The following is a 27358-nucleotide window of genomic DNA, read 5'->3' as shown; positions in this document are numbered from 1 at the left end:
TGTAAAGAGGGCCTTTAACAAACATTTTCACATTATGCAAGTTTGGTTAAAACTTAGTCCCTCCCTAGGGAAAACCTGTGTTCCTTATATGAGTGAAGTGAAACTTTTAAACGATCTTCTTCTACTAAACCCAAAAGCTCAGAGGTGTATTTTTTTATATATAACATCACATTGTGGCCACCTATCAAATTTCGTCAAATTTGTTAATTTGGGAGTTTAAATTGTTTATCCTTCGGTAATTCGTGTCTCTTTTATTTCTGTAGTGTAAATCCAAACAATCTATATTTCTGAAACGGGAAGGCACGGAAGTTTAATATTTTTATTTAACATCGTAGAAAGATGCTCTATAAAGTGCGTTCGACTTATGCCCTAGGTCAAAATGAGCTGTCCCGAGGGTTACGTGTTACTGTTTTATGTAAAGCGTAAACACTATAAATAACACATCGCATTTTCTTAAACCTCAATGCTCATTGGTTTCATGGTGTATTGCAAAGCGGTTTTGTTTAACAATTGTCTTCAATTACTTTGTTGTTAAAGTCGAAACAATACGATCTTTTGAAATCACACTTTCCAGAGGCATGTTATTGTTTCAACATCATAAAAAGACATAAACTAAGTTTATTATACTCATATCACTGTGGGCAACATGATCCACCTTTAAGATAACGTTTCTGACTTAAATGTAAATAGTTAAATCTGTAAAAATCTTCTCATCTGAAAATGTTTGGTCCAGAGGTTTGGTATGTGTTATTTAATCTATTTTGTCCTTCTACCAAGTTTGGTCAAATCAATGGGTATAAATGGCCCTTATAAGATTGGAATTTGGTATATGATATGGCGATATTCCCACAAGTTTGTTAAAAGTATGCCTATATTGTCAGAAATGGACCGCACTATAGTCTACAATCCATTGCGAGAAAAATAAAATAAAATAAAATAAGTAAATAAATAAATACATAAATAAATGAATATAACTATAAATAAATAAATAAATAAATAAATAAAAAATAAATAAATAAATAAATAAATAAATATAAAAAAAAAAAATAAATAAATAAATAAATAAATATAAATATATATATATATATATTGTATATGAAATTTGACAATGACGGATGCCACTTTCGTTTTGCTTCATTCCCTTACAATTAGTTTAACGGTAAAATGATAGCATGTTTTATATCTCAACATTAAAATTTTACTACATATTTAAGCGTTAAAGGAATGACATAACCAAAAAATAAAGCATATATATTTTCCATCCACTTATAATGAATACGTTCAGATCATATGAGATTCATATAAATATATATTATATCCAGGACACGAGGCGCATTAGGACAACAATGTATGGGCGAACTATATTGAACATCTTCTTTTTTTAAAGATTCAAAGATCCATATTGTTATAAGATAAACATGAGAAACAACTGTTTATATCATTACTTGAAAGCATAAATAGTTTTTCATTATACAGAACAATAATTACAGCTCTAAACAGGTGGTCTGAAAATCTCAAGTGTGCGCAAAAAGTATATTCTGTAAAATATTAACTAGTGAAGTTGTTTTCTATGTATAAATGCTCATACATTATTTTAGGTCTCCATATTATAATAAGAAGATATTCTAGTGCTTACAGCCTCTAAGACTGGACTATTAAAACAGTGACATTTAAGGAGATATGAACACATGCAATCACAGTGTACACAACAAACGTTGCGGGATTCAAAAAAAAAAAGAACTTAAAGCATCATACACAGGTCACCCTTCTACCAGACATTGAGGTTAATGCAAGTGCCATTCAATTAGACAGAAAGCAAACAAACGTGTCAAAAAACAAACAGCACTACTTTAAACTGAGGTCACCGATTTGTACAAGTGCTGTCACTATTTACTTCAAAAGAGTTTTAAAACATTAAATTATGAAAAAGTTCGTAGTTGTTTGGTACTTAACAACCTTTTTTATCATTAGCACTAAGTTTTCCATTATAATAAAAGTAGATAAACTAAAGGCTGACAAATAGTCTTTATTAAAACTGCAGCTTCACATACTGTGCAAATCACACAAATTTTGCTTCAATTCCAAATAAAACACAATGTTTGTTAAATGTAACTGACTGACATATCATTGCTGAAATATACTCGTTGGTAACGCTTTGGTTTTGTCATAGTTTCCCATTCCTGGGTTAAGTCTTTTTAACACAGTTAGTTAGTATTTTTGACAAGCATCCACGTATTCTGTTCAGCTTTTCATAATTGGTTCATTGTTATATTGAAATAAAAACATGGGAGAAACTTAATAACTAATTTTTTTACGAAGTTCCATTTTTAACTAGCAATAACTTTGAAATTACACGTGTTGTAAAGTATTATTGACATGGTGTTATTGGTTTGAACACCCACATCGCATGTATGGGACCAAAAGTCAATGAACGTACATATTCATCCATTTTGTAAATCCTTATTTAACGATCTACTGATATTTGTCGACACAATACAAGGAATAAAGATATGAATCGATCATAATATGTCGTACATAATGTCAGTAACATATTTATACAGTTGTGTTTATTTACGCGCAGGCTAGAATTTCGGATAATAAAGCATATAAGTATGAGAATCGTATTATTAAGATTACACACAATCTTTTCTACAACATTTGAATTCTTACCGCGACCATTTACGTAGCTATTAAGCGGTTTTTAGCTGTGTACGGCTGAATCCTTGGTCCATGAATACGTTGACACGCTCATTTAAATGCAGTTATCGCTATTATGAGGCCAACTCTTTATGTAAAACAACATATATCTATCAAGTTTCTTTTAAAAATCCAATTAATCGGGCAAGGTTGGCCCCACCCTTGGATAGAATGTTTTCTTCTGTAAAAATTAAAAACTGTATAATACTCTGAAACCGAAATGCCTAGAAAAAGAGTTTTTTATGCTATATCATAGTATTTTCGTTTACCAAGTTTGTTCCAATAATTAATTGGGGTGAAATGTTTTCTTTCCTGAAATAACATCTATCTCTTATAAGAATATAATCAAATATTTAAGTGTAACTTCCCATTAATTGGAATATAAAACGCATAGGTATTTGTAGGCGTCCTGAATAAGTTTATTCAAAGTATGTTTCTGTGATCCAAACTTGCAATACACCCACAGAGGTCACACATAACTGTACGACTGCTATGGAAATAATGCCTTTTAAAATCTTCGTGCTTAAATTTGCGTGGTGATATTTGTTTTTTAGAAGATTGATGATCGATATAATTAAAAACAAACATAAGTCTTAAAGTGCAATAACACTTATTATGTGTGTTCTTAGTATTTTACTTGTTTGTTTCCAGATGGGGACACGTTGATTATATAAAAGCGTTTTTTTTCATATAGCATTTTATTTCTAAATATATGAATTAAATCATATGTAAGCTATCACTATTGTAGTATGCGCATTAAGTTTATAAAAATGTAAAATAGTTGCAATCTTACAAATAACTTCCAAATAACAACTGTAAGCAATGAACGTCATTTCCCCGAAACCGAATTTTAGTTTGATCTGTTTTTAATGACCGCACCATATCCTCGAACAAGTCAAATTGAAAACAAGCGGAAAGACGTGATTTCGTTTTATCTAGAGGTTATTTTTCCATCGATGATTTACAGGAGCACAGTCCCGAAAAGACCTGCAACGGGAAATTTGAAACCAGGCTTGCTCAGATGTTCACTTAAATACAGATCGGCTTATAACGTTGACATAACTAGTTATAATTGAACATTAAAGACCTGTTTGATCGAACTTCTTTCAGCAAGTACTTTCTCTCTTGGTAGGAACGTGCTCGAAACCGTATTATTGAGTTCGGCCACGTATGTACAAGGTACCGGTCAGATATGGCTGGATGACGTGAAGTGCAACGGTACCGAGTCGAGTTTGTTCAACTGCCAGGCCAACAGCTGGGGCGTGGAAGACTGTGGTCTTAGCGAAGATGTCGGAGTTGACTGTAACTTTAGTGAGCATTTTACGGTGTATTATTATTATGTTTTCTCTATCCAACACAAAATAGATTAAATAAACATATCAATGAATTATGAGAAAACCCATTCGTTTTTGCAATATGAATATGTTACCAAGAATTAGAAACTAAAAATGTATTAATAAGATGTGAACTTACGACAGCAACACACTTTGACAATACATCTTTTTAGCTGATATTTATGTTCTAAATATATTTCTCCCAAACTGTTTCCTATCCATCACACATTAATTTCAGACCTTGCAGATAAAAAGTACATGAGCGCCATGGCATGAAACAACTTGCCAAAATCAATATTTATCTGTGTATATTTTTTATTATTACATATGTCTGTTTTAGTTAAATGGTGAAACCGATGTTTATTTGCTTCATAATAAAGGTTGTTTAGAAGATAACAGACAACCATTCATCAAAATAGTTAAATTCTCCTCAAGCAATCATTTATATAAGTAATCACCATTGTTTATGGAATGGCTCGCATTTGGTATATATTTTTCAAAATACGTACACCTGTTTTTATTTTTCGTCAACGATGAATTCTGATAGTCTTTCAAAATATACTGTTTTTCCAGTTGAACGAACAATACAATTAAAACTTAATAGTTTTATACTAGGAGCTGATATTGTCTTGGTCTCCATATACGTGTATTCAAATTAAGTGTAATTTTCTGACAGTTCATACACCAATAAGTTAAAAATAGTTCTTTAATTTTTAAGTAAAACGAATGTCAAACAAGAACACTGGTAACGTTTTAATTTTCAGTTCTGTGCGTTACGGAGTATAGCACAGAACGTATGTCTAAACATAACGCACCGCACAAAAAATGTGCGGTTCGTTCATGCGTGTGGTTGTGACGTGAGTGATGGTCACTCAGGCGGACATAGGCGGGAATGTGCACGGGTCGTTTATTGTTTGGTCAGTTCTACGCTAGACTTCGATCAGTAAACTTATTTTTTTTAAAATTCGAACCGCATTTATAAGTTGGCTAAAATGACACGTTATGTTTGTGTTACACAATGTCCACAGTTACATGTTAATATTGGTTGTTTTCGGGTACAGTTTTCCAGAGTTTTTACATTGGGCTTCTGATGAAAGTTTTTAACCTGGCCTTGAAAACACCAATTAAGGATATAAGAATAGAAGCGATGTATACAAATCATGTACTGTCATGTTATTCTACGATTAGACTTGATTGTTATATAGAACGAATATGTAATATTCGTGGATGTATGTTGTAAATAAACTGATCGCAAGTCTTGCCCAATGCAAAACGAGTTGTGTTTTGTGCTTAGTTGTGTGAAGACTGCACGTTTTTGTGCACATGTGGAATACAAATACCAAAACACAAATATCTTGAGTCGCAGAGAGTTTCATTGAAAATTAACGTTATTAAAATTTTATATCTATAAGATAGGTGTATGAGTACAATATCTTGTTATCATTGGCAGTGCGTCCTTGTTTAACTTCGTGGTATTCAAAGAGGAATTTCCATGAAGCACTTTATTAATACTGACAAAATGTTGCCGTGTTTGTCTTTATTGTTTTAAAAAGTGTATATTGTTTCTGTGTCTTGTTTACCATGGATTCATAGTTATTTCCTATTTTCGCATTACAATGATTCTGCTTAAAGTAAATACTGAGTATTATAACGGATAAAGTGCTTATCAGCTCAATTGCGCGCAAAACGAATTCGTTACTTGTGTGCCATTTCTTCACTTACTTAAGTGGTTTTATTCGGTCATTTTACGTATATTAAGCACACCATGTACTTGTTCGTTAACTGGAAAGTACGCGGCTGAAATTGCCAAAATTTATATTTGATAGATTATAAACACAATTGGGATATGACACATTTTAGGGATTTGTCTAGTAGATTGAAATCACTCACAAACTCTGAGACGTGTGTTGACATTTTTTATGATGTGTATACATCTGTTACAGTGTTGACATTAAATGACGTGTAGAGTGTTGACAATTTTCACATATTGACTAAATACTTCACTTTTTAAGACAATGATGACAGATACCAAGATACGAACAATAATCCATTTACTTACAATGTTTTTGCTTTTTTGCTCATAATGGAGCATGTAAACCAGCCCTATCCAGTGAACGTTTCTAATAAGTGATTCAACAAATATTTTTTGACTCTCTTCAATTTATATGTATTGTAATTAATATACAATTCCTATATTATCCCGTTATTTTGGGAATGTTTTAGTGGCTAGTATTAAACCAGATTTACTCCGCTGTACACGGCCCCGTCTGGACACTCTTTAACTAAGAATTTTGTTATTTTTCGTGTATTGTAGCCTACATAATATTTGATACACTGACTAGTATAGCACACGTACCAGAAATAATCGTTCTGATGCTTTCAGGTCAGATTGTTATTTAATTAATATAACCGATATATAATTGGGTTCTGTAAAGTCCAACCATCTCGTTTATATAATCCAATAATTTGTGTTTTTCATTATTTGGGTACATCAATATGTAGATATTAATATAATTTTGAGGGGTACATGTTTTTATTTCAAGAAAAACCATAAACAATGAAATATTGTTGGAACTTTTTACTACCAAAATGTATCAGATCAATATATTAGTGCCAGTTTGAATTAAGTAAAATATATGTTATAGACTTTTACGGAGTTCCGTATCTTGGGTATTATTGGAAGTAGCTGATTTTCTTTTTACAATGTAGTCAATTAATTTGCAAATATGTTCATTTACATTTAGTCACACTGAGAATGCAGCCAGCGAATCGGATTCCTTAAGTAATCATAACATATTTTATTATTGTATAGTCAATAACTATCTTCTATAATAGTTCTATGCGCTCTCGAGGATGCCACGTAAGAAACAAAGCTCACAACCAACCATTAGAATAAAAAATGTTCCTATCAGTTTTTTGAGACACACTATCCTCCTTGCGACATCATTGTTATACGTTTTCTCCTTTTTCAGGCCTGAATATTCGACTAGTAAATGGATCCAGACCAAGCGAGGGGCGTCTCGAGGTTTTCTACAATAACGCATGGGGAACAGTCTGTGATGACGGCTTCGATACTTCAGCAGCAAAAGTTGTTTGTCGCATGCTTGGATTCACCGGGTTTGTAATATTACTATTTAGTTGAACCCCAGCATATGATAATCTTGTTGTCAGCTAACCTAAGCATGAATTGTTCATGGTGAGCTATGATAGTTGGGGTCTCTCCGGCATGCGTTGTCCTGTGTCATGTGTTGTGTGTCGTCAACAATTTGCTTTAAACAACACATTCTTCTTAACCGCGTACAGTCTTTAACAGTTGTTAAAATCGTTTCGGATGGTTATCATACCTTAAAATAGAATTTAAAAGTAGAAATTTAAAAGTTGCCACTCTGGAACCGAAATGCCCATACATTTAATATTTGCATTAAGCCATGTATGGTAGTCTTCTTCAACGTTTGTTGAAATCATCCTTGTGAGGTCAAAGTGTTCATGATATGTATAAATCGACTCCATTAAAAAAATCTACATCTCTGAAACGGCAAAGCTAAAAATTTTACTATTTGTTATGCACCATGTTTCTGTAGTCATCTACCAATTTACTCCAAATAATGCTTTTATGACCAAACTCGGCCATGCCCTAGTGGTAAATTATTGTCGTTTTATGTTTTTTTAGTAATGGTCAACATATTAGTTTATGTTATTTAAAATCATACGATAGTAAAACATTGCTCTACTACGGGGAAATTATGCTCCCTAACATTTATGTACATAATTATAATATAGTATTTTCCTTAATAATAACAGTTAAAGCTTGATGCTTGTCAGAAAGCATCATGCTAAGGTTATGTATACGTTTGGTTTTAGTTATGTAGTTAACAATCCATTGCAAGAAAAAAAATATAAATAAATAAATAATAAGTTTTTTAAACGAATGCCTATATTGTCAGCAATGGCCCGCCCTATAGTCTACAATCCATTGCGAGAAAAAATAAAATAAAATAAATAAATAAATAAAACAATAAATACATAAATAATAAATAAATAAATAAATAAATAAATAAATAAATAAATAAATATAAATATAAATATATATATATATATATATATATATATATATATAATGTATATGTAATTTGACAATGACGGATGCCACTTTCGTTTTGCTTCATTCCCTTGCAATTAGTTTAACGTTAAAATTATCGCATTTTTAATATCTTAACATTACAAGTTTACTATATCTTTAAACGTTAAAGGAATTACATAACCATAAAAAAGCATATATATTTTCCTTCCACTTATAATGAATACGTTTAGATCAAATCAGATTCACATAGATATATATTATATCCAGGACACGTTTATTATTCAAAGATCCATATTGTTATAAGATAAACATGAGACACAACTTGAAAACATAAATAGTTGTTTATTATGCAAAACCAAAATTACAGCTCTAAACGAAAATCTCAAGTGTACGCAAAAAGTATATTCTGTAAAATATTAAGTTGTTTTCTATGCACATATGCCCATACAGTATTTTAGGTCTCCGTATTATAATAAGAAGATATTCTAGTGCTTACAGCCTCTAAGACTGGAATATTAAAACAGTGACATTTAAGGAGATATGAACACATGCAACCACACTGCACAAAACAAACATTGCGGGATTAAAAAACCAAGAAATTGGAGCATCATACAGAGGTCATCCCTTCTACCAGACATTGAGGTCAATGCAAGTGCCATTCAATTAGACAGAAAGCAAACAAACTTGTAAAAAAACAAACAGCACTACTTTAAACTGAGGTCACCGCTTTGGACAAGTGCCGTCACTATTTAGTTCAAAGGAGTTTTAAAACATTAAATTATGAAAAAGTTCGTTGTTTTTATTTGTACTTAACAACCTTTTTTATCATTAGCACAAAGTTTTCCATAAAAATAAAAGTAGATTCCCTAAACGCTAAAAACTAAGCTTTATTAAAACTGCAGCTTCACATACTGTGCAAATCCCAAAAATTTAAGTTTGTTTCAATTCGAAGGAAAACACAATATTTGTTAAATGTAACTGACTGACATATCATTGCTGAAATATAATCGAAGTTGGTAACGCTTTGGTTTTGTCATAGTTTTTCATTCCTTGGTTTAGTCATTTAAACAAAAATAGTTAGTATATTTGACAAGCGTACAATCATTCTGTTCAGCCTTTCATAATTGGTTCATTGTTGTATTGAAATAAAAACGTGGGAGAAACTTAATTACTAATTTTATTACGAAGTTCCATGTTTAACTAACAATAACTTTAAAATTACACGCGTTGTAAAGTATTATTGACATGGTGGTATCGGTTGGAACACCCACAGCTCATGTATGGGACCAGAAGTCAATGCACGTACATATTCATGCATTTTGTAAATCCTAATTTGACAATCTTCCAGCATTGAAACTAACATGGCTACAAAAAATTCAAATGATTTAAGGGAAATTGGATAGAAATCTCAAAACTCTATTTTGATACATATAAACTCTTTAATTGCAGCTTTCACTATGCTTTAAATATATCTAATAGGATTTCTAACGATTTTTGTGTAGATGTTTTAAAAAGCTTTTCACTTTATTGTGGTAAATTAGAAGTAAACACCGAAGATTTCTTTTCTATAATCCAAATATATTGATAAGAAATAAAAGTTTTTTCTTTAAGTCCTGGTTTGTGGCTGGAATTCAATGTATAGGTGATATATTCACAAATGGAACCTATATCTCTCTTGGTGAATTAAATGGAATGTACAATTTGAACATAAATTTCATTCATAAAACAGGAGTGACAAGAGAAATTGATAAATTTGTGAAAAAATATTGTTTATCTTGCCCTACCCAGCAAATTATCAAACCTTTTTTGCCCCCATTATTTCAAATTGTACTGAAAAAAGAAACCCGTGCAAAAAGACTATAAACCATTCTAAATAAAAATAATGAACAACCACCAATTATAGCAAAATGGTGTACAAAACTCAATACCAGTATTAATGAAAACGAATGGCATTGTTTATTTGAGCTACCCTTTTTAATAACCAGTGATGTAAAGGTTCAGTGGTTCCAATATAGCTTAATTCATAGGATATAACAAATAGTCTTTTGAATAAAATGAAAATTACTGATGACCCATTATGTTAATTTTGCAAACAAAGTGAGGACAATTAAGAACATTTATTCGGGGAATGTCAGATATCTAAAGCAATTATTGTTGAAATGCTACCAGAACAATCTTTTCCTTTCATTAACATGACCAACTTTCTACTTGAATATTCAAGTAAGTCTACTAAAGCCTTAAATAATGTTATTTTGTTTATTAAGTTATACTTGTACAAGTGTAAAATGAATAAATGCATTCCAAGCATAACAGGAGCAAAGATATACACTAAGTATGAATATGATAACTTGAGAAAAATATCAATTTCACAAAATAAGTTAGATTCCTTTGACAGTGAGTGGGAACAGTTTAATGCTATGTTCTCACAACTTAGAATTTAATCTGATGGTTGCTGTACTTTAAAGCATTTTTTAATAATACTATTGAAAGCGTACCGTCATATAAAATGTAGGACCTATGGGTTATATACTATAACTTAATGCAACTATTATTGCTTCTCTGCGCCTTTCTAAAATGGTATTACAATGTACCCCTTATTTGTTGTCTTCTCACACTAAAAGACGTCGTTGTTTTCCTTTTTATGTACTTTGTGTTATATTATATATATACTATAACTATATGCAAATATTATTGCTTCTCTGTGCCTTTCTAAAATGTTATTACAATGTACACATTCTTTGTTGTCTTCTCACATTGAAAGATGTTGTTGTTTTCCTTTTTATGTACTTTGTGTCATATTATATAACTATATGTACCTATTACCGCCTCTCTATGCTTTTTTCATCTGTTACAACAATGTACACATTCTGTATTGTCCTTACAAACTGGAAGATGGTTTTTTCTCTTTATGTACTTTGTACATGTTTTTCTTTCCAACACATAACTTCATATTATTGTAAAATTTTCAAGACACTTCACTAACTTATATATTTTGTCTGTTGTTGACTGCTACTATATATATATACTTAAGATATGTTGCATTACATGCTTGTTTTTTTTTTTTGTTGTGTCATATTGCAAATCATTATTGTTACAATTTACATTGTATATGTACTTGTTTGCAAAATAAAATGTGTCTGGCAGCCAGGGTAAATTTGACCTACTTTGGCTCACAATTAAATATTTTTTATGATAGGTCACAGGGGCAAGGCTGCGCATAATGTATTCGTGAAGATTCAGAGAGACCTTGTAAATAAACACTGAATTACAAAACAAAAAAACAAACAAAAAAAATTAAATAATTTTACAATCTTATTATATTTGTCGACACAATACAAGGAATAAAGATATACATCAATTAATAAAATTTCGTTCATAATGTCAGTAACATATTTATACAGTTGTGTTTATTTACGTACAGGATAGAATTTGGGATATTAAAGCATATAAAAGCCTTCGTTATGTTTCAAAGGGCTTTTTCCCAAAAATGTTGAGTCCGGTATTATTTTTATTATATTTTATAAGCGATGCTTAATTTACTGCATTTGATATGAATATCGTATTATTAAGATTACAAACTATCTGTTCTCCACCATTTAAATTCTTACCGCGACCATTTACGTAGCTATACAGCGGTTGTCAGCTGTTTTCGGCTGCATTCTTGTTCCATGGGTACAATAACATGCAATTATCGATATTATGATGCCGACTCTTTATTTAAAACAATAGATATCTACTAAGTTTCTTTTTCCATATCCCATCTTTCGGACAAAGTTGGCGCCACCCATGGATAGACTGTTTTCTTCATATGTAAAAATAAAAACTGTATAATTCTACTCTGAAACCGAAATGCCTAGAAAAAGAGTATTTTATGTTATTTCATGGGATTTTCCTTTATCAAGTTTTTCTAATAATTATTTGGGGTGAAATGTTTCCTTTCTTGAAATAAAATGTCTCTCTTATAAGAATATAATAAAACATTTAAGTGTATTTTCCCATTAATTAAAAAATTAAACGCATATGTATTCTCCTGAATAAGTTTATTCCAAGTATGTTCCTGGGATCCAAACTTGCAATACACCTACAGAGGTCACACAGAACTGTACGACATCAATAGAAATAATGCCTTTTAAAATCTTCGTGCTTAAATTTGCGTAGTGATATTTGTTTTGTAAAATATTGACGCTCGATTAAATTAAAAAAACAAACATAAGTCTTAAAGTACAATAACACTTTACTATTTGTGTTCTTGGTATTTTGCATGTTTTGTTTCCAGATGGGGACACTTTAATTATATAAACGTGATTGATCGAACTTCTTACAGCAAGTTCTTTCTCTCTTGGTAGGAACGTGCTCGAAACCGTATTATTGAGTTCGGCCACGTATGTACAAGGTACCGGTTTACAGGTTCGCTTATAACGTTATAATTGTTAAATTACTATTTTACAATTAAGACCTGTTTGATCGAAATCCTTATATAAATTAGTACTGTTTTTGTAGGAACGTGTTCGCACCCGCAGCCTTGAATTCGACCACATATGGACAGGGTGCCGGTCAGATATGGCTGGATGACGTGAAGTGCAACGGTACCGAGTCGAGTTTGTCCCTCTGCCGGACTACAAACTGGGGCGAGCACAACTGTGGTCATAGCGATGATGTCGGAGTAGATTGCAGTACGTATCTACAGAACACTATTATAATATTTAATTTAACCAGCGCAAACCATATTTAATAAGTATGTATATATCATTAATCCAATGATACTATTCTCATCTCAATATTTAAACACTAAACTTCATTTTGTTTTAGCGCATGCATAGACAGTATTTTGCTTTAGTGCGAACTTTTACTATCTGTGTTTTCATAAAGGATCATAGAAGTACAGGTACATACAACAAATGTACCATATGTTTTTTTTTGGAGGGGGGGGGGTCTCGCAGCCTAGAAACAAAATCAAAAGGAAATATGTTCAACAAATAAAACAATCCCTCTATTATTTAATGATGTAGCTAAAATTAAACTTGTTTAACATGTTTTTGTGTTTATTTCGGAAAAGGTACTTCTTCTAGCATAAGGCCCACTTCTATCATATATAGTAAGAATATTGTCCCTTATTCAGTGTTGGCGTGGTTTAAGAACTAAAACCTTGCTTTAAATATATATCCAACTTGATGATTGCGTGTTTATCACGTGATCCAAAGTACCTTGAATAATCCAAAATAGGCTAAGTGAATCATGGACAGTGCTATTTGTAGATTTGCAACAGCAGATAAATGAAATTTTGATATGAACCAGAATGCACTTAATGCTTTGGAATTCTTTAATAACGAGAACTTATTTTAGTGTATAGTCTCTTACTTGTGTCTATAAATGTCAATGTAAAACAAACATAAGAACCTATCATTTGAGTAACTAATGATCTTATCAGTAATATTGTGTCGATAGATCGCCAAGGTGCCTCTATTACACCGGGAAGTTTAATCGAATTTCCTCTTTATTTTAATTTATTTTTGTTAATAACAAGCACCTGTGCTTAACGCACTCAAATATCGTGTATTCGTCATTTATTGTATATTCCGAAAACGCGTTTTCTTGTTCGTTCCGGCAAATAATTTATGCGGTGATCTTGAACCTTGACATACCATTAGGAGCCGTCATGACATACAAAAGGTCCCTGGGCTCGATGACGACCAGCCTTTCGCCGAAGATATCTCAACAGTTTCATAATTTTTTATGCGATCGCAAAAAAACAACAACTGGTTTATAATTTCCAAATATGACCTCTCAAAAGTTTGCACAAATAATTGTTATATAATCATTTTCATTGATATGAAGTACGCTTTTGTCCTTTTTAATTTACGTTTAAGTAAACACATACCGGTTACTTATTGTGTTTGAATAAGTTATAAGGAACCTTATTTAATCGCGAAAAAATCAGTTGTGCTATGATTAAATAAAACCCTGCAACATGCTTTGTAATTATTATTTGAAAACACAAACTTTACACAATTTAGCATAATACAGAAATTGAATGTTTTCGAGTTGCTTCACATTCACTTTCATTCGTAAATGAGATTAATATTTCATATTCATTGGGTGCTTTTCGACGATTTAGTTATACATATACGATTTATTTGCTAAATTGTTTAGGATATGAACTGGGAACGGGTTCCTTATTCCTTATTCGAACATCAATTCACAAATGATTGTGCGTTGATTCTCTTTTGCTTATTTATCCGTAAAAGATTGTATCAAATGAGTTGAGCTTTAATACGGAACTAAGGAAAAAGAACCTACTTACTTTATATGTATGCATGGAATTTTACTGAAACCGTATTGTCACATATTGCAGAACTGTTTCTGAAAAGAAGATTCAGATGGACTGTAGTATGGAATATAATATGGCATATGCATATAAAACCACATGACTTATATAAACTTTGAACATTAATAATTTGTAATCAAATCATATTAAACACTACTTGATAGTTTACGATTTAAGATTCAATACTACACACATATAACCAACCCTGAGATGGTTAAATTGGGAAAATGTTATCGATACATATTTAAGGTTTATTTTTATTATATAACCTGCGTTTGTACTTGTGTACTGACAAAAATAATACGATCTATTTCAGCAAGTTGTCACAGTGATCATCTTGAATAGAATTGAATAAATTGCTCGAATTAAAAAAAAATGTTTGTATTTATCAACAGTAGCAAAACAGCAAACAACACATTTTGCTGATGATTACGGTGTTCAAATTTTGTGTTGATACCTGTGTCTCTTAGAATTGTAATGCTGATGTGTGAACTGTTATAATATATAACATAATTTAACGCGTATCAATCAAATATAGTGTTATGTAATTAATCATTCAAGTGGGCTTAATATAATTCAGTTACACAATAAAAAGCTCTTTTTCTGTTTGTTTGTCTGTTTGTTTGTGTTTGTTTTTTTGGTTTAATACTGTGTTCGCAAATACGTTTAAAGCTCTGCTCAATAAATTTAATAAAGGCAGAAACAAGTGGATGCTGTTTTCTTGCTGCTTTATTATTAAACATTCAAAATCGAGTGCAACACGATTTATGAACATTAAACTTTACAGTGCTTAGTAAATGAAAAAGTCAAATTTAGAAAACCAAACCGTACCGCGATATAATACAGTGTATATGTATTGTTATATTTAGTATGTTTGAATGCATACCGCGGTTAATCGATATACAGACCAAAAAACAAACACCTACCATGAACTTGCGATGGACTTACAATAAATTTGACATTTCTATAAATTAATAATTTTACAAAATTTATCAAAATTATATACAACACAAAGTATATATATATTCCGTAGTCTCTTTGATACCAATAATTCTTCCGAGCGAGTCATGTAACAAAATTCAATGCACATTGCAGATTTATACATATGTCTTATATAGGTCATCATGGACTAAAGCTCTCGATATACGACATAAGGGCCAGCTTCATAGAGCATTAAACTTGGGGGGGGGGGGGGGGTTAGGTTGATTGGTTCAACTTTTGTACTGGGTGGGGGGGGGGCTATAAGAATTCAGTGAACAATGGTTGGTCATTAATTAATGTGTTGCAGTTTAATGATAGTGCTTTCAACATATAGAAGTTAAACAAAACGCTATGTATCAAATAATTATGTTTAATCATGTTCAATCTGTATATAAATGGTTATTTACATACAACAGTTCAACAAGTAATAAATGCACAAACAATCACAATATTCACGCATTTTGTCATATTCGGATATGTTTACAATTTGAACAATTTGACAAGTTACTATTCAATTTTCTAATTAATTATCAAAATACATGTCAAACATGGTTGTGCAAATTTCTCTATTTGTTTAAATGAATCTATTAACAATATTAATTTCTATGACGTAAATGCACATGACAAACAAAATCTACGAAGATACGCTTTTTTAAATACTACAATGTCATTGTAACAACTAGTGTCATATTAATATTTCTTAAATTATTGAACATTTGATGACGGGGTCAGCATTTGCACGTTCAATAAAGAATATTCACATTGTTTTCACGCTTTTCAAATGCGCCGATAAAAAAAGATAAATATAAATCAGACCCACCGTATTAATGTTTAATTTATAAACTGATATGTTCGCACATTAAATGAACCAGAATTCAGTGACTTAAAATAAAACAATAAAGTCTACTCTTAACCGAATTTTACTATGAAGCTGATAATACTTATTTAAATATCATGTTTTTGTTTTATCATGCTCACATAAGTTATATTATCCTAAAGATTCCACTTCCGGCTTCAATATTCGTCTGGTAAATGGATCCAGGCCTAGCCAGGGGCGTCTCGAAGTATTTTACAACAACATATGGGGTACAGTCTGCGATGACGGCTTCAACAGTTCGGCGGCAATAGTTGTCTGTCGCATGCTGGGATTCACCGGGTTTGTAACATGAGTGTTGAGTTTCTAACCGGCATCTGAATGATCTTTTTTTAGCTAACATGAAACCAAAGTGTTAATGTTGATCAATTGTGGTAGGTTTTGGCATGCGTTGTTTATGTTGTAGGTCACACATGGTAAAGCAGAGTTAAACATTTTTAACATAAAAGCTCAAAGATTAGGTATTTTTCAGTTTACTTTGAATGAATGGCCTCCAACATGTATGTTCAGATCATGCATATTGGGTAACAAATTGGTCCCGCCCTAAGGTAAAATTGTTTTCCTTATATTAATGAAGTGAAAAGATCGTATTCTATTAAACCGTTATGCTAAGAGTTGTACTATTTATATGTATAACATCAAATTGTGGCCAGAGTCTTCAAATATATTTACTTGGAGGTTTACATTTGATTTGACTTCAAGCCACTTGTTTTCCTTATATGTTTGTAGTGTAAATCCAAATAATCTTTTTTTCTGAAACCGCAAGACATGGAAGTTTAACACTTTTATTTAATATTGTATTGTGATTATCTATCTAGGAATTTAAAATGATGTCCTTAGCGTCAATATTAATTGTCCCAAGTGGTAACGTGTTACTGTTGTATGCAAAGCGTGAACACTCTATAAAACACATCTTATTTTCTTAAACCTCAGTGTCCAGAGGTTTTATGGTCTATTATATAGTGGTTTTGTTTTAAACAGTTTCTTCAAATAATGCACCTGGGGTCAATATTTGCCCTTTCTTTGGTCAATTTGTGTTTTCTTACAGTCGAAACAATACGCTCGTTTGAAATTGCACGGTCCAGAGGATTGTTATTGTTGCAACATCGTAAAGGTTTATTAACAAAGGTTATTCTACTCATGTCACTGGGGTCAATATTGACCCGCCATAGGAATACCTTTTTATACTTTAAACGTTTGCAATCAGCTTACCCACTTGGATTAAATGATAATATTCTAAATGTTGGAACAATTTCTAAAAATAAATCGATTAATTCATTTTCTCTGTTTAGTAAACGTCTAAGAAATAAACGTTCTCACGGCATTAGGAAAAATGGTAACTTAAGGCGTAAATTTAAACGTCTGCTTTCTTTAAATGACTGCTACACATTATTACAAAATGAGGGTAAACATAAATTACTAAGTGCACTTTGCTCTCTTTCTGTTTCTTCGTTGGCGCATATTGATAAGGAATGTAAACTTATTTTGCTTCAATCTGACCCTCTAATATGAATGTGCTTGTATTATTGAATCTTTCACTGACTACTATCTTAAACCTTTTATTGAAAATGCACTTAACAAAACTAGAAATCGTATCAAAATTGAGTTTTGTAACCAAGGTTTTGATTTAATTGACCTTCCAAAAATATTCAATGATAAAAATGTACGTCGGTTGATTCCCCCTTATTTCCGCAATACTGAATCACCACTTATTTGTTACAAATATAGTAAACCTGTAAGAAGTATCGTTTTTAATTATAATTCTATTTCCACAGATATAAATGTAATAAGAAATTGTCCTACATTATGTGACTGTTCTAGTTCCAAATATATATATAGTCCAGTTGGACATGTTATTACTGGGGACCTTAATTTCATTCAAAATAAAAACCTTAGAGATTTACTACGCAGAGGCCCTAAGTACAGACTGCCTATTCCTGTTGATTTTGATGACTGCATTAAGAAAATCGTAACATCCTTACAGGATTATTGCACAAAATGGTGCAGGAAGGAAAATGCTGAAATTACTGCACTCAATGATTGGAAAACATAAATATTTAGTATGGCCATGAATAAAATATGTTTTTATGATACAAATCCTACCACATTCACCTAAATTTAATAAACAAAATCTCTGTAAATTGCTTGAAGACTTAAAATCTAAATTCGTCATAGTTCCTGCTGATAAGGCATCTAATAATGTTATAATAATATGACGAGTGTTTTATGTTCAAACTATTTCACAAAAACTTTCACAAACTACATCATATTGTGAGTACAATAAGCAACCTAATGAAATTATTGCCGACCATATTGCCCTATGCAAAAAATTGAGTGTAATAGTCAATATTACTGACAAGAAATTGCCATCACTTTACTGGATACCTAAATTACATAAGACGCCATATAAAAGTCGTTTTATCGCTAATTCAGTGTCTTGTTCCACCAAACAATTATCAGTGTATCTTACATCTGCATTGAGTGCTATTAGATATCATATAGCTAAATTTTGTAATAAAGTTTATGAAAATAGTAATATTAACCTATTTTGGTCAATAAAAAACTCCTAAGAAGATATTGATAAAATTGAAAAGAAAAAATATAAGGTGTCACAGGTAAGTACTTATGATTTTTCTACACTATATACAACGCTTCGTCACGCTTTAATAAAATCCAAACTTGTTTCTTTGATTGAAATAACTTTTGCTAGAGAGAAGTGTTTGTATCTAGCTTTAAACACTAAAACAGCTTTTTTTACTTATCAGATATTAGATAATTACCTCATTTGGACTGGTCTTGACTTTTGTGCAGCACTTACTTTTCTTCTGGATAATTTGTTTGTTGAATTTAATGGTAAAATATTTAAACAAATTATTGGCGTTCCTATGGGTACTAATTGTGCGCCACTTATAGCTGACCTTTTTTTATATTGTTATGAAAGCGAATTTATGTTAAAATTATCTAAAACTAAGCAAGTAGATTTGATTAATTGTTTTAACCTTACTAGTAGGTACATTGATGACATACTTAATTAAGATAATCCTTTATTTCAACAATATATTCACAAAATCTACCCAAAAGAACTAGTCTTAAATAGACCGTGTATATCCAATACAGACGCTGCGTATTTAGACTGACATTTAACTATTAATAATAATTTGATCAAAACTAGTTTATACGACAAACGGGACGACTTTAACTTTGAAATTGTGAATGTTTCGTTCCTAGATGGCAACATCCCTAAAGGACCTTCCTATGGTATTTACATTTCGCAGTTGGTACGTTATGCCAGAGCATGTTCATGTATTAAAGATTTTAATGATCGTAATCTAATATTAACAAAAAAATTGCTAAAACAAGGCTTTTTGTATCATAACCTAAGAAGTAAATTCGCTAAATTTTACTCTAAGTATGGTGATTTTATTTCAAAATATAATGTTTCTTTAAAATGGCATTTAAATAATGGAATTTCCCATCCATCATTTTATGGAGATGTTTTGAAGCGTGTCCGCAAATTAAAATATGTTAAACCAAATGTTCTTATTAAACTTTTCAATATAATTAACTTGTTTTTATCAAAAGGATACGATGCTTATGTACTTAAAAACACGTGTTTGATGGTTTTCGATTCACTATATCTTTCTTCTCTAAAAATTTGGAATCATTAGTGATATTATGGGCATTTTTCACTATTGAACAAAATTGTGTCTTTGTGTCGTATGCACAAATCTGCATGAAAACTACATTTGGACTCGCATCGTACATCAAGTCATTTCTGTCGTCGGTTGTCAAAACACCTATATACTGTTTGATTCCAATAGTGTCGCTTTAATGGAATTACCATTTTTATACATTTGATTCTTAATATTTAATCAACTAGGCTTGTTTTATTAGTGGTTCATTTTGCATTGTGTCTTCGCTTGTCAATTACGTCATAACTATTTCTCTGTTCCTGGGTTCATGGATTTTTTGACGTCATACGATCAACTTTCCAGTTGTAATCTTCATGCATAGGTCATTGGGTTTATAACGTTCAATTTTATTTATATTTTCTCTCTGATAGGCGTTTCTTGTTTGATTTAATTATTATTATTTCATTTTTTAGCAGTCACATAAGCAACCAAGCAATGTAATATGGAATTTTTACACCCATTATTGCTGCTTGATTATCGGAAATATTAACTTAATGACACTATATTCTTAAATCTTTTTCTATAAAAAAGAAATGTAGTTGACACTTGTTTGTAGTTTCATTTGATCGTTGGTCAAAAAGTTGTAACTCTGTTGCTCTGGTATCTTTCCTACCATTGAGTAATCATATGGTAATTAAATTGAATGCGTTTTAATTCCCTTTTATTATTGTTTAATTTGAGTTACAATACAATGAGGTTAAATTTTATTTACACTTAAATGTATTATGAATATTGCTTGGCCAAGTGTGAGGTTGAGCGCTCTATAACCGGTTTAAACCCCCAATGCTTTACATTGACCGTTCCAAGGCGGTGACCCCAGCTTTATTCATATTTTGTGTTTATGTTGGTTTGTATTGTGCAGTATTGTGCTGTTTTGTACTGTTTTGGCAATCGGTCACTTGCCTTAAATAAAGGACCAACTAATTGTTTATAATGAGAATTCAATACTGCTCCAGCAGCTGGAGTTTCACTTCTTTATATTATATGTAAATAATAAAACCAAAACAAATCGTCTCATCTGAATATGTTTGGTCCAGGGGATGAGTATGTGTTAATAAACCACTTCTTTTCTTCTACCGAGTTTGTTCAAATCATGGCACACATGGCCACAATAAGCTGAGTATTTGTTATGTGATATGGCGGTGTTGCCCCACGTTTGTTAAAAGCATGCCTATAACGTCAGAAATGTAGTCTAAATTCATTTGCAAAAAATATGTGGAGCTATGGCCTCAGAAAGTAGACTTATGCGAACGTGCTTTATGATATATATGATGTATATCGTAATGGAAGTTTCAAATTTTGCTTTGCTTCAATTTTTTGTTATTAGTTAAACGGTAAAAAATGCATGTGCAATATCTCAACCTTGAAATGACACTTCATCTTTGAAAGTTAAGGAAATAACATAACCAAAAATATTTCAAACTGAAGCATTTGCAAAAAAGATGCAAAGATTTCAATATAATATATAAGCTAATTCGTACTGAAATTACATTTTTATCGAATTATATATGTTTGATTTTATGGTCTGGATATTGAATTATAAAAAAAATAAATATTGAAGGAACATTGAATTCGGAAAACCAAATTTGGTATTATGATAAGCATTATGGAAGTAGAAAATAGAAACAATATTAAGACGTTATCTGACAGGTTTATTAGTAGAATTGCTTAACAAAAAAGTTTTATGTTCTCTTCAAATCGTCTATAAATTAGGCGTGTAGCGTCAAAAAACACAATAAGAAGTGCCGTCACTATTTCGTCCAAAGGAGCTTTAAAACGTTATAGTTTGAAAGACGTCATTGTTTTCTTTGTATTTAACTAAAGGTTTTCTATCATTTATAAAAGCTTTCCATAAAAATTAAAGTTGATTATCTAAACGCTGAACGTAGGCTTAAAACTGCAAAATCCGTTTTAAATGTAACTGACTGACATATCCATAGCGGAAAAATGTTCGAAGTTGGACACGCTTTGGTTTAGTCAAAGTTTCACACTCCTTGGTTGAGTCATTTCAACGCATTATTTAGTAAATATGACAAATTTCCAATTACTTTTTTTAGATATTCGTAATTAGTTGATTGTTATTTTAAAATTAAAACGTTGGTGAAAGTCGAACAATTATTCCATTTTTCCGTCCGTCCGTCAGTCTGTAATTCCTAAGTCCATCAGTTTGTCCGTCCGTCACAAACATTTTAATGGCTATATATCATAAACTATATAAGATATCAACATGACACTTCATTGGTGTATACATATCAATGATGAGAAGTGCCATGCACAGGAGCAATAACGCTTTCTTAAATAAGAGTGATTGCCCTTTGTTTTTATGATGTACTTTTTCATGGCTATATCTCACATAACATACAAGAATTCAACATGAAACTTTATGTGTGTATTGGTATCAATGATGATAAATGTCATGCACAAAAACTATAACCCTACACGTTCTTATATTAGAGTTATTGCCATTTGTAGTTTTGTATTTTGTAACTGTATGGGGCTATATGCCATTTATGCTAGAAGATTTCCGTATGAAACTGCATGGGTGTATATTTGTCGATGAAGAGAATCGCGATAAAAAAATACACACAATTACCCTTCACTTAAATATGTTTTAGGATTTTACCATATAGCAAGAGAGTTGAAGACATCCATAAACAAACTGTATGTGGCGGGGGATATAGTTACGACGAATGTGCTTGTATAATTGACAAGTGGGTCTCAATTTGAACATGCACCTCTCATGTCAGGGACCAGATGCCAATACGCATACATGTTCATGCTTTTGTTCAATGCTATTTAAACAATCGTATTATATTCGTCAACACATTTCAGGAATAAAGATATAAATCAATCAACACAATGTCATAAATAATATCAATAACATACTTATACACTTGTGTGTAGTAACGTACAGGAATAAAATTTGGGATATCAAAACATATCAATTATTCAATAACACACCGAAAAGTCTATGTTTAACAGGAATTTACCCAAAAAACATGTTGAGTCCGGTATTATTTGTGTTTTTAGTATATTTCAATTTACAATTTATATTCGTACTGCAACGTAGCTTTACATTTGTTTACGGCTGAATCCTTGTTCCATGAATACAATTATATGCTCATTCAAAAGCAGTTATCGCTTCTATACGGCCAACTCTTTAATTAAAATAATATATATCTACCGAGTTTGTTTTAATCATGCCTTTCGAGCAAAATTGACCTCACCCGGGAATAGACTGGCCCCATCCTGGAATAGACTGCTTCCTTCATATGTAAAATGTCAAAGTATTTTATGTAATCTTATAGGATTTGCCTTTATCATGTTTGTTCAATAATTCCCTTGGGAAAAAAATTGTATATGTACTTGTTTGCAAAATAAAATGTGTCTGGCAGCCAGGGTAAATTTGACCTACTTTGGCTCACAATTAAATATTTTTTATGATAGGTCACAGGGGCAAGGCTGCGCATAATGTAGTCGTGAAGATTCAGAGAGACCTTGTAAATAAACACTGAATTACAAAACAAAAAAAAAACAAAAAAAAATAAATAATTTTACAATCTTATTATATTTGTCGACACAATACAAGGAATAAAGATATACATCAATTAATAAAATGTCGTTCATAATGTCAGTAACATATTTATACAGTTGTGTTTATTTACGTACAGGATAGAATTTGGGATATTAAAGCATATAAAAGCCTTCGTTATGTTTCAAAGGGCTTTTTCCCAAAAATGTTGAGTCCGGTATTATTTTTATTATATTTTATAAGCGATGCTTAATTTACTGCATTTGATATGACTATCGTATTATTAAGATTACAAACTATCTGTTCTCCACCATTTAAATTCTTACCGCGACCATTTACGTAGCTATACAGCGGTTGTCAGCTGTTTTCGGCTGCATTCTTGTTCCATGGGTACAATAACATGCAATTATCGATATTATGATGCCGACTCTTTATTTAAAACAATAGATATCTACTAAGTTTCTTTTTCCATATCCCATCTTTCGGACAAAGTTGGCGCCACCCATGGATAGACTGTTTTCTTCATATGTAAAAAATAAAAACTGTATAATTCTACTCTGAAACCGAAATGCCTAGAAAAAGAGTATTTTATGTTATTTCATGGGATTTTCCTTTATCAAGTTTTTCTAATAATTATTTGGGGTGAAATGTTTCCTTTCTTGAAATAAAATGTCTCTCTTATAAGAATATAATAAAACATTTAAGTGTATTTTCCCATTAATTAAAAAATTAAACGCATATGTATTTGTTGGCGTCCTGAATAAGTTTATTCAAAGTATGTTCCTGGGATCCAAACTTGCAATACACCTACAGAGGTCACACAGAACTGTACGACATCAATAGAAATAATGCCTCTTAAAATCTTCGTGCTTAAATTTGCGTTGTGATATTTGTTTTGTAAAATATTGACGCTCGATTAAATTAAAAAAACAAACATAAGTCTTAAAGTACAATAACACTTTACTATTTGTGTTCTTGGTATTTTGCATGTTTTGTTTCCAGATGGGGACACTTTAATTATATAAACGTGATTGATCGAACTTCTTACAGCAAGTTCTTTCTCTCTTGGTAGGAACGTGCTCGAAACCGTATTATTGAGTTCGGCCACGTATGTACAAGGTACCGGTTTACAGGTTCGCTTATAACGTTATAATTGTTAAATTACTATTTTAAAATTAAGACCTGTTTGATCGAAATCCTTATATTAATTAGTACTGTTTTTGTAGAAACGTGTTCGCACCCGCAGCCTTGAATTCGACCACATATGGACAGGGTGCCGGTCAGATATGGCTGGATGACGTGAAGTGCAACGGTACCGAGTCGAGTTTGTCCCTCTGCCGGACTACAAACTGGGGCGAGCACAACTGTGGTCATAGCGATGATGTCGGAGTAGATTGCAGTACGTATCTACAGAACACTATTATAATATTTTATTTAACCAGCGCAAACCATATTTAATAAGTATGTATATATCATTAATCCAATGATACTATTCTCATCTCAATATTTAAACACTAAACTTCATTTTGTTTTAGCGCATGCATAGACAGTATTTTGCTTTAGTGCGAACTTTTACTATCTGTGTTTTCATAAAGGATCATAGAAGTACAGGTACATACAACAAATGTACCATATGTTTTTTTTTTTGGAAGGGGGGGGGGGGGGGTCTCGCAGCCTAGAAACAAAATCAAAAGGAAATATGTTCAACAAATAAAACAATCCCTCTATTATTTAATGATGTAGCTAAAATTAAATTTGTTTAACATGTTTTGTGTTTATTTCGGAAAAGGTACTTCTTCTAGCATAAGGCCCACTTCTATCATATATAGTAAGAATATTGTCCATTATTCAGTGTTGGCGTGGTTTAAGAACTAAAACCTTGCTTTAAATATATATCCAACTTGATGATTGCGTGTTTATCACGTGATCCAAAGTACCTTGAATAATCCAAAATAGGCTAAGTGAATCATGGACAGTGCTATTTGTAGAAGATTTGCAACAGCAGATAAATGAAATTTTGATATGAACCAGAATGCACTTAATGCTTTGGAATTCTTTAATAACGAGAACTTATTTTAGTGTACAGTCTCTTACTTGTGTCTAAAAATGTCAATGTAAAACAAACATAAGAACCTATCATTTGAGTAACTAATGATCTTATCAGTAATATTGCGTGTCGATAGATCGCCAAGGTGCCTCTATTACACCGGGAAGTTTAATCGAATTTCCTCTATATTTTAATTTATTTTTGTTAATAACAAGCACCTGTGCTTAACGCACTCAAATATCGTGTATTCGTCATTTATTGAATATTCGGAAAACGCGTTTTCTTGTTCGTTCCGGCAAATAATTTATCCGGTGACCTTGAACCTTGACATACCATTAGGAGCCGTCATGACATACAAGAGGTCCCTGGGCTCGATGACGACCAGCCTTTCGCCGAAGATATCTCAACAGTTTCATAATTTTTTATGCGATCGCAAAAAAACAACAACTGGTTTATAATTTCCAAATATGACCTCTCAAAAGTTTGCACAAATAATTGTTATATAATCATTTTCATTGATATGAAGTACGCTTTTGTCCTTTTTAATTTACGTTTAAGTAAACACATACCGGTTACTTATTGTGTTTGAATAAGTTATAAGGAACCTTATTTAATCGCGAAAAAATCAGCTGTGCTATGATTAAATAAAACCCTGCAACATGCTATGTAATTATTATTTGAAAACACAAACTTTACACAATTAAGCATAATACAGAAATTGAATGTTTTCGAGTTGCTTCACATTCACTTTCATTCGTAAATGAGATTAATATTTCATATTCATTGGGTGCTTTTCGACGATTTAGTTATACATATACGATTTATTTGCTAAATTGTTTAGGATATGAACTGGGAACGGGTTCCTTATTCCTTATTCGCACATCAATTCACAAATGATTGTGCGTTGATTCTCTTTTGCTTATTTATCCGTAAAAGATTGTATCAAATGAGTTGAGCTTTAATACGGAACTAAGGAAAAGGAACCTACTTACTTTATATGTATGCATGGAATTTTACTGAAACCGTATTGTCATATATTGCAGCACTGTTTCTGAAAAGAAGATTCAGATGGACTGTAGTATGGAATATAATATGGCATATGCATATAAAACCACATGACTTATATTAACTTTGAACATTAATAATTTGTAATCAAATCCAATTAAACACTACTTGATAGTTTACGATTTAAGATTCAATACTACACACATATAACCAACCCTGAGATGGTTAAATTGGTAAAATGTTATCGATATATATTTAAGGTTTATTTTTATTATATAACCTGCGTTTGTACTTGTGTACTGACAAAAATAATAAGATCTATTTCAGCAAGTTGTCACAGTGATCATCTTGAATAGAATTGAATAAATTGCTCGAATTAAAAAAAAATGTTTGTATTTATCAACAGTAGCAAAACAGCAAACAACACATTTTGCTGATGATTACGATGTTCAAATTTTGTGTTGATACCTGTGTCTCTTAGAATTGTACTGCTGATGTGTGAACTGTTATAATATATAACATAATTTAACGCGTATCAATCAAATATAGTGTTATGTAATTAATCATTCAAGTGGGCTTAATATAATTCAGTTACACAATAAAAAGCTTTTTTTTGTTTGTTTGTCTGTTTGTTTGTGTTTGTTTTTTGGTTTAATACTGTGTTCGCAAATACGTTTAAAGCTCTGCTCAATAAATTTAATAAAGGCAGAAACAAGTGGATGCTGTTTTCTTGCTGCTTTATTATTAAACATTCAAAATCGAGTGCAACACGATTTATGAACATTAAACT

General features: G+C 31.4%; 1 protein-coding gene across 1 annotated transcript in view; it reads left to right on the top strand.

Moving 5' to 3' along the window:
* The window catches only part of LOC127872561 (deleted in malignant brain tumors 1 protein-like), an 88962-nt gene that overhangs the window by 23774 nt on the left and 37830 nt on the right, over nucleotides 1–27358 (top strand). The window contains exons 5-9 of the mRNA XM_052415887.1: nucleotides 3830–4008; nucleotides 7004–7148; nucleotides 12613–12785; nucleotides 16418–16574; nucleotides 24743–24915. Coding sequence (XP_052271847.1) covers nucleotides 3830–4008; nucleotides 7004–7148; nucleotides 12613–12785; nucleotides 16418–16574; nucleotides 24743–24915 — 827 coding nt within the window. The remainder of the gene's footprint in view (nucleotides 1–3829; nucleotides 4009–7003; nucleotides 7149–12612; nucleotides 12786–16417; nucleotides 16575–24742; nucleotides 24916–27358) is intronic.

This window comes from Dreissena polymorpha, chromosome 3 (assembly GCF_020536995.1).
Source record: "Dreissena polymorpha isolate Duluth1 chromosome 3, UMN_Dpol_1.0, whole genome shotgun sequence".
NCBI lineage: Eukaryota > Metazoa > Mollusca > Bivalvia > Myida > Dreissenidae > Dreissena > Dreissena polymorpha.
The sequence above is the reverse complement of the archived record's forward strand: the minus strand, read 5'-3'. Positions and strand labels throughout refer to the sequence as shown.